The 10130-nt window shown below is 46.7% G+C and overlaps 1 protein-coding gene across 6 annotated transcripts in view; it reads right to left on the bottom strand.

The window, feature by feature from the left end:
* The window catches only part of LOC135240171 (WD repeat-containing protein 7), a 163127-nt gene that overhangs the window by 56727 nt on the left and 96270 nt on the right, over positions 1-10130 (bottom strand). For all 6 annotated transcript variants that reach the window (XM_064309517.1, XM_064309515.1, XM_064309516.1 and 3 more), the window contains one exon: positions 5388-5612. In XM_064309517.1, the coding sequence (XP_064165587.1) occupies positions 5388-5612 (225 nt within the window). The remainder of the gene's footprint in view (positions 1-5387; positions 5613-10130) is intronic.

Here is a 10130-nt window from a genome sequence, read left to right as displayed (position 1 = left end):
ACCGACCACGTTATCCAACCCCAAGGCCACACATGCTGAAATTGGCGACCTAAATTTTGGTGGAATAGTCTGGAAAACTTTCAGCAAGCGCAAAATACAGTTTACTCCCTCACTGACACAAAGTGGCCCCAATGGCCTTGACTCATCAGAAGCCATGCTTGAGCTCATCGAACATCACAGGCCCCCATGTAACAAGGCTCGTTTCATTTCAATTTCAGAAACGGTATGAATTTACCGTGGCAACCAGGCTGAACTGTCCCTAGTGCCCTGCTGTGGTAACCTTGCGACACCAGTGCAAAAAAAAGCAATCAGTCTCAGATTAAAGGACTGGTGAGTTCAGGCAATTAATTCAGGCCCCCAAGAACTACAAGAACCAAGTGAATTTGCTTAACCCACAGTTTCTATCCACCCTGTGGTACTGGGCGGAAGGATACAGACATACAGGAAATGCAGCAACAAGTAAAGAAGTATGGCATCGTGAACAAGCAACGCTGAGGGCTTGGTAACCATATGGTCACAATATTGAAAATTCAAACTTGAAAATGCAATAGAATAAATGTTTCTTCAGTTTAACTGCACCCCCTTTTCAGAGGATTGAAGTGCCTTCAATTTAGGGAAATTCATACACGGTGAGCACCATAAAGTTTGGGACAAAGACATTTTTTAAATTGATTTGGCTCTGCACTCCACATTTGATTTATAATAAAACAATTCACATGTGGTTGAAGTGCACATTCTCAGCTTTTAAGGGAAGTTTACATAACCTTGCAGAAGGACACAAGTGACTCTTGTAAGATATCACATTCAAGAGTCCAGTTCTCTGGTCAGTACAGCAAATGCTAGCTTTCTGTGCTTGTTTCTTGAGTTACAGGTGCTGGATAGCTATGTGCTTTAGCACTGCGCTCCTCGCATGGTTATGATGATGGTCTTTATTGAACGAGAAAATAATGAGCAAAAAAGAATGGAATTTAAGTAACCAATTTGTGAGGCAGATGCTATAACTGGCATTTCAAGAGCTGAAATACCTCATCAAACACATTTATCCTTTATATATCAGTATGTTAAATATTTTAACCTTCATTTGCAACACATTAACATTTCATCTAGTTTTGGTCCCACTGCACCTCGGCAAATCGAGCTCAGACATGGCGAGATCTCACAGACCACCGCTGGCTCGAATTGTTATGGGAAAATGAACCAGGAACGGCATTCCACTTTAATTGAGCAAGCCTCTGAGAACAACGCAAAGAGCGCAAGATAAAAGCAGTCTTTCATACAACTTTGTCCAGGTTTCCAATCGCCTTGAATTTTATCCTGTTTTCTTCTCCGCTCGCACTCTCAGTTCACGAGCCGTCAGTCCTATTGCCAAACTGGGAAGTCAGAGGTGACTGGCTGACGGATGGCACCCCTCCCCCCTTCCCAGAGGCCCCTCTGTGCTGCCGCTCTGGAGGGAGGACCTGCCTCCCGCGAGTGGGGAAGGCAGCGGAGTGAGCAGAGGGACGCAATCACCTCCATCATCTTAGACGGCTCCTAATGCTCTCTTCTGACATCCCGGTACATAATCACATTTCAGAGGGGAGGTCCCGCGCGCCGCTAGGAGGCTGCCCAGAATCCCTCAACATCCTCGTTAGCCCGCAATGTAATTCCTGCCCCGAGGCTTGTCCAGGGCAATTAAGCCAAGCCAGTTACTCATCACAGAGAGAGAGAGAGAGAGAGAGAGAGAGAGGGAGAGAGAGAGGGGGGGGAGAGAGAGAGAGGGACAGAGAGAGAGAGAGAGAGAGAGAGAAAGAGAGAGAGAGAGAGAGAGAGAGAGGGAGGGACAGAGGAGAGAGGACGAGAGAGAGAGAGAGAGAGAGAGAGAGAGAGAGAGAGAGAGAGAGAGGGACAGAGAGAGAGAGAGAGAGAGAGAGAGAGAGAGAGAGAAGAGAGAGAATTTGAATTTGAGAGAGGGGAGGGGTAAACACGCACATTCATAATGGAGCAGTGGCCTGCTCTCAGCTGTTTACAAAAAGCCAGCGAGGTACAGCAGACACCCAACTGCTGACACGTACGAGGCCAAACTAAATTATTCTCTGACAGCTGGGCGGCTGCTGTTTAATTAAAGGCTACTTGAGATCAAATAAAGCCTGAATGGAGGTATAATTAGTTCTTGCTTACATGTCTGCATCTGGATATGAGAGTGCAGCTGTGGTAAAAGGCTAATGATAGAAAGTAAAGACCGAGCGCTCATCATATTAGCATGACGCTAATAGTGTGCCTCTTCGCCGTTCAGGTGGACAGCAATGAAAAAGCCCAGCTCAACGGTAACTCCGTATCACAGCTGCTAAACACACATATTGCGTGAAATAACAGTTCTGACAGTCTCAATGGTATGTGAGATATGAACGGTGAATAACAGAATCACTTTTGACGACATATTCTGTCACCACCAGGGACAGTGCGAAACATTATCATGGCTTTTATATTAGTTATATAAATTCCTCTTCTATATTCTGCATACAAATGCTGAGGGTACAATGCTGTTGTTATGCCCCTCTCCTTGCTTAGTGCATGGTCACATGACTTCAAAAAGCCAGAAAGATATTACCTTACACACTTGATAAAACCTGGTCCCCAAGGATCAGAAATATATTATTGTGTGGCTAGATTATTTATTGGCTCTGAGAAATACAGATTCCACTCTTAGAGGATTTTGTTGCAGGGCCACACTGAACACACGCCGAGAACAGAGAGCCAATCACATCGATTATCTATGGCGCGCAGAGAACAGTGAGCCAATCACATCGATTATCAATGGGACGCGGAGAACAGTGAGCCAATCACATCGATTATCTATGGCAGACTCCAGGCATGGGCGGCAGATGCATCGATTATTGAGGTCTGGCTCCTTAGACCGGGTGCGTCTCCGCAGAAGAACGGAGCAAGGAGTTTTAGTGAGTCACCGCAACCAGAAAACAGTACATGCTGCATCCACTTCAGGACGTGAATGTGTTTCTGAGAACTGGTCCGCACGAGGTTAAGGAAGAACATGAAACACCGTTACCTTGGTGAATATTGCAGGCGGTTCCAGTGAGTTCTCCAGCGAGCTGAACTTGAGGGGCTTTTACAGTTTAATGAACTCCTCAAAACCTTCCATAAAAAACCTCACCCTCAACGTGAAACAAACTAGAAAATTCAGTGTGCTTACAATTCTAATGCAGCTTGTGAATACTTCATCTCACCACATATACAGCGTCCGTCTCCTGCATCCACAATGCCTGCTGTTACTCTGTTCCCCCGCGTTTGGGACAGCTAATCTATTTTCAGTGGGTTAGACAGGACAGGCCTAACAATGTGGACAGTGCACAAATTAGAATGCACGATTAGGATTTGATTGGCTGTTAGCAATACCTTCACAAAAAGGCTGAACCACAGAAGGTCTCCACCGACAGTCCTGTTATAAATGTACCAAATCCTTCTATCTGAACAGTAATCACCAACTGTACTTTACATCTGCAAACCAACATACATTCGTCATATAGCTTGGAGCTACACAGCTGCAATATGGACTCCTGTCAAAACAGTTCAATATTATGCATATATATTTCAAATGCATTCACATGTTGTTGAAGTCAGCTACATGCGATTGTGCACTTGTAAAAAATCTAAATAAAAAAATGCAACCAGCTGCCACTAATTGTACGTCATACAAAATATAGTAGTTGCTCAACATATAGTAGTTGCAAACATATTAAAAGTACACAAGCACACACGGAACTCATCATTTCTATTGGAAAATAAATGCATTTTTTTTTTCATTTATTCACTTTCTTCCTCCCTTGTTTCATTCCTTCTTTCTTTCAATGAACGTTGTCTCTGGCCTTGGAAACATAATGACAGTGCCGTCCAGGCCCGCGATGTTCTCAGAGCAGGCAGCGCGGTGTGGAGGTCACACCTCCACCCCGCCGCCCCACACACACCCCACCCCACCCCTGCTCCACCCCGCTGGGTTATCAGCCTCTGCAGGCCCTCCAGGGCCCCCCCATCTATGACTGATCCCTGTTCAGAAGGGCAGGCTGCTTTGCAAAGCATGAAACCAGAAAGTCATCTCCAGCCACGGGACACACTCGGGCTAACCCCAGGCCCACCCCAGGCCCACCCATCCTCCACACCCAAGGGCTAAGGCTAACACCCAGCACAGCGCAAAAGCATACAGGCTATTCTTATGAGGGAGAACAAATGTTAATATGACACGGTTTATGATGAACATCTAGCATCCGTGTATCATCTGGTGTGCCGGAACTCTTCCTCCAGCTGATGGGGCCTTTTATACAGTAAGAATATTTCAATAGACAGGACAAAGAACCTCAGAGCCATTTTTTTTTGTTTGTGTTCTTTTTTGCCGATAGCTCTCTGTGATAAACATATCAGATATTAAACATAATAGATATCATATAGACTTGTGTTGGTTTGACTGCCCAGAGATCTCCTTTACAGGCTCCTTCTGAGATTATATGAAACCCTGTATTATGCACGCCTACCTTTCCAGCACATTGTGTGGAGGAACAGGAAATTTGGTACAAGGTCATCAACATGGAAACTGGGAAAAACCTAGCTGCCTCGGAAAATGCATGTAAACGGTCTGATAGACTGACCGAAAATGAGAAAAGGTCCGTCAGGAAGGCAGGGGTTTTGAAACCGCGCGACAAATGGAAAACAGGTAGATTACGTTCCTCAAACTCCCTGGCCCGCGTTATGGATTTATGGGTAAAATATAAGGCCATGAGAAGAGAATGGTCGATGCACCCGCTCCCAGATTCTCCGTCTCAGAGCCAAAAGCAGGTCGGAGGCAGCAAGCAGACATGAAGCGCATTTCGTCTGCATCCTTCGTGAGCAGCACCTCACCTATTTATCACCCATCATCCCTGATGATGATAACCCAGTGTTTTATCACTTAGTGTGAACCACCGACAGTTCATAGAGGCAGGAGCTAATTCAGTATCAATATTTCCACATAAGTCTGGAATGTATGCAAATAAATGCACATGGAGACACTGGGATGTAGCTTGGTGATGATAATAATAATAATAATAATAATAATAATAACAAACATTAAATACTATATTTGCGTCTATATGAAAATACTTCCAATAAATCTGAAATTCTCAGACATTAAGGGTTTGAATTTCTTAACCACCGCCTACCCCCCCATTCCATCCCCCACTCCCCATCAAAAAAAGAAGGGCAAACATTGCAACTCAATACACTGCAATTCAGTTCTTCTGAAGCCAAAAATCTTTAAGGCAGCACAGAAGGGGATCGATAGTGACACGGAGCCCGTTTTCTGGGAAGCCGGAGAGGGGAGCGCGCGGCCAGAGTTTCCCAGCCGGCTGGGGGGGGATACTCACAGGTGTGTCTGGCCAGGGAGTAGTTGGACCCCCCGGTGGTGAGCCCGAAGCCGTCGGGGGCCTGGGCGGAGGCGCGGGCGCGGGACGGCAGCTTCGGGGGCTCGATCTCAGCCCCGAACTCGGCGCCGATGACCCCCAGCAGCACGATGGCGGTGGCCTGCTTGCGGCGCTCCTCGTAGGAGTTGGAGATCTTCTTGGCGTTGGGCGGCAGGTTGGACAGACATCCTGGAGACGGAGGGAGGAGAGACGGGGGGAGAGCGGGAGGAGAGCAGGAGGAGAGCGTTAGAAACCAGCCTTCGCTGCTCTGACACTGAGGCCAGACTCTTTCGGGACATTCTTATAACCTCCAGGGGATGTCCACCTCCAGCCAGGAGCTCAACCCTTCACCCTTTTACTTTCAACCAGTTTCATCTTAACTAACCATCGAACATTTGATATGAAGGCTGCAAAAACACATTAAAAGATGAATACAAAGAGAAGAATAGTGAAGCCCTGGTGCGGTAATGAGACTGTAAGCATATGTAATCAAAAATAAAGTAGCATAGGAACTAGAATTAGTGTGACGACATGGAAGGTTGTTGGTGTGTGTGAGAGAGAGAGATGGCGAGAGAGAAAGAAAGAGAGACAGAGAGAAAAAAGCAAGCATAAACATCACAAAAATACATAAATTGGCAGATTGTCAATCCTCAATCCATATTTTGAAGCATCTTAAATCCCTTAAAAATGAAATTAATAAGTTATATTAATAGATTACTATTATTTTTGTCAGGTGAATTATTACCCATAAAATAATCAAAAGGGGCCTGTGCAATATCTACTGTAGTCAATAATCCAATTATCAATACGTGCCTCTGAGAACAGTTCTACAGTGTGCTTCATTCTAAGATTCTTTTGCAATTTTATCATTTGAAAGATTTTTCCACCATTCATGATGAAGACACGTCCAAGGTGTTCATACTGCTTTATACACTAATATAAACTAGCGTGATTTATAAAGCAGTCTCCTAGATTGTGTATTTAAAAAAAAAAAAGAAAGCAGTGTTAAGACAGCTACCACAACGATCACTAAACACAACCAGATTGATAGAATTTAAATTGCATACAAATGCACAATCCGACAAATGAACATACACACTACTAATTAACTAATTATCAAACAAACACACTAATTCTTGCATCATATTTTGCTTCCTGAAACAAAGTATTGCAGCGTTGTACCAAACAGCAGTGTGCTGCCGTGAGCCTCCTTACTGTACCTCTCGCCTGCTGAACACCTGCTTAACACACAGAGGAACACCGCAGCCTTCCCCAGTGACCATGACAACGACCCTCCCCTGAAAGGGCCTCTCGGCGGTCAGGGCCATGTGGAAAGGGCTGTGAGCGCGGGTGTGCACGGTCAGAGGGGCCCGCCTTTAATGGCCGTGCCCCCCTCGCACAATGAGGGGCCTCTCTTTCGGAAGTGAGGGGGGCGCTGGGCTATTGTCCGGGAGGGGCCGTACCCCATGAGTCTCCACAAGGACAAGAGTGGACCTCCCTGCTACACCTGTTCCAGCAGAGACGGGCAGACACGCGCATTGTACAACACCGTGTGAAACACACTCAGACAGCGCACAAACACACATACACATACACTCACTGGCTCAATACCCTGCTCACACACAAACACACACATACACACAAACACAGACACAGACACACATTTGTGCGCACACACACACAAATAATAAACATGTATACTAACATACGCACGCATGCGCACACACACACACACACGTCAACCTGCCCCCCACGACACATTGTGACACCAAAAAATAAACAACTACACGCACGCATGCGCACACACACACACACTCACGCACGCACAGGCACACATACACTCATGCATGTGCACATACACACTCACGCTGGTATATCCACTATATTCTGTGGGAACAAAGGCCCAGATAAGGCTGCGCCAGGCTGTGCGCTGTGAACTGACCGCTTGGTCACCTGACCTCTGCAGATAGCCTCACTGGCCACAGCCCCCCCTCCCGCTTAATCCCTCTGTGGGGGGGGGGGGGGGGCACGCAGAGGGAGGGGCCCGGGTGACATTCCCAGATCAAGATGAATGGGCGGCAGCGGGTGCCTGGGAGATTGTTTTAAAGCGCTGGGGCCGGCCGCTCCCCCTGCTTGGATGAGCACGGCCCGGTTATGGATTTGAGCCCTAATGTGGCCGAGCAGGCGCTGTGAGGAGCCAGCGGGACAGCTGCAGGAGTGGGGCAGCGCGGGGGTCCTGATCGATACCCTCCCAGGCTCCTCTCTGCCCCGCCGGCCCGGAGCAGAGCCGAGCGGGGCCATGTGCGCCTTTCCTGTAGGAAACCCAACACCGGGGTGAGGGGTGCAGGGGGGGGGGGCACTACCAGGATGATGCTGCTGCAGGGGAGGGGGTGGGGGCTGTGTCATTGGGAGAGAAGGTGATGCAAGCGGCCCCAAATTCCTTTCCCTACCCTCAATGCGCAAATCAGACTGGCTGACGAAAACCATAATTTCATAAGGACTCTCCTATTTCATCCAGACTATCAGGATGTCGTGTGGGGAGTCTGCTTTTGTTGTTTAGTGTGTGTGTGTGTGTGTGTGTTTCAGTTGAGGAGTCATATTTCAGCGAACATTACGAATTATATCATCAAGTACCGTAAACTGCACAATACTCCACTGCATACATATACTCTAGTCCAAACACACCAGAATAGCTTTAAAAAAAACAGCCTGTGTGCTTTCAGTTCATTTAATGCAAGAACACATTTGTTGTTGGACATCTAAAAGATTATCGGGGGAAAAAAACTGACAATATAAATATATGAATTTAATGTTATAAAAATGATCTTTAAGATAACATTTTCTTCTATATTTATTACATGTTCAAACAAAGCTAATTCCAGGGCCTCATTCAAGGCTGTCTTTTTTCAATATTTCACTTTCATTAACATTATGCACCCATTAGTAAATCATCGCAAAATAAATAATTGCAAACTTCATTATGATGAGCCCGTGAGCCAAGGCAATTTCACAGTCTGAACACTCGTTTATGACTATCGGAATAATTCAGCTTAGCCGAAGCCCGTATCCATGGTAACAGACAGTGCCATTTTCAAATCATAAATGCAAGCAATTAACAATGACTAAAAAAAAGTGTTTAAATAATTACTGAAATTCAATGCATTTGTATTGCTGTCCTAAAAGCACTTTTCAGGAACGTGGAACCTGACCGTAGTCTCTACTGACACGTGGGAAATTCATCAATTTAACAAAATGGCCGCCACACACATCAGCCTCGATTATGCACTTTAATTTCCCCCATCGAACCAGGCGATTATTACACAGATAGAGTGAAGAATTCTGACCAGTGCACCTTAGTTACACCCCTAAACAAGGGAATGACACGGGAGGGTAAATGACCACTAAGTACCAGTCTTTCATACAAAAAGCTGCACCTCCTACTGTATAGTGTCCCCATTATAACTGGTGCACTGGATTCCTTTAACGGCCCAAAGGGACGAGCAAAAGAGCACCCCCTACTGACCAACCAACACCCAACACGGCAGCACAAACGTAGTTTTACCAGATCCATATTTGGGTCCTTCCTCCCCGGTACTGTACGCACACACCACTGGCTCATTTTAATTGCGCCCAAACGCCGCGAAGCCATCTTGCCTCAGCCGCGTCATCCGTCTCCCCGCGTCCGTCAGGCGGAGACAGAAGTTCATACATCACTCCGAGCGATGCATCCGAACGAACTCTTAAAGACAAGGGAGAGCGGCCGAGGGAAGAAAGAGAAAACTAATAACGGAGGGAGCAGAAATCCCTCCCTCTGCAGTTTCGGCGGCCCGCAGAGGCCCCGCCGCTCCTCGCGCCGGGCCGCCGGCGTTTAATCATCGCTAAAGGCTGACACACAGATCCATTTTCCTGACAAGACAGTTGATTACCCAATCAGGGGGCGAAAATTAATAATCCCAAATAACTGGCCGGAGAGGGGGGGGGGGGGGGAGACTGCCGCATCACACCCTCTCCAAAACACCGCTGGCTCCAGACGGGCTTCCTCACCCGCTCGCGTCGCTCTGAGAAGCGGCCCGCCCTGCGTGCGGCGCTGGGAAGCAGCGCACCAACTCTCCCGCACACGACAATCACTTTCAGTTTTGATTCATATGAAACTCATCAGGCCGGCTTAATGAGGACTTATTGACTGCTCATGCACAGGCCATTAGGGTCGACGACCTGTAATTAAAAGCAATGATAAGAACTTGACATGTTTGTGTCAAGTACGCACATTAATGACAATATATTTTGTTTCTCTCCTAATGAGAACTTAAAAAGAGCTACAGCAAGCAGTTTTATCACGCGTATCATATGAGAAAACTGAGATGTGATCCAGCTAATACTTAGTAACACATATGTATTAAACCAAAGGGTATTTTTGTAGTTGTGCTCACCCACATGGTTTAAAGGGAAATTCTAGAGGACATTAAAGTCTTAAGGTCCTCTTTTTGCAGACCAACTCCACTTTGGAGCTTCATCTGGGCACGATGTAAAGAAAAGGACTGACCACTGCCTGGACAAATCAGAGCCTTAGCAAGCCCGGGGCTGCCACACTCTGATATGACAAGTGCACAATGGTCTGCTTCTGCAGCACAGGCAAAACTCACAGATTTGGCTAGCTGCTGCCCTGTGTCAGTGAGGACACAGCGTTCCTCTGTAGATTTCTTTTTT

This window comes from Anguilla rostrata, chromosome 14 (genome assembly GCF_018555375.3).
Source record: "Anguilla rostrata isolate EN2019 chromosome 14, ASM1855537v3, whole genome shotgun sequence".
Lineage (NCBI taxonomy): Eukaryota > Metazoa > Chordata > Actinopteri > Anguilliformes > Anguillidae > Anguilla > Anguilla rostrata.
Note: the sequence above shows the minus strand (reverse complement) of the source record. Positions and strands in the feature narration are given on the sequence as shown.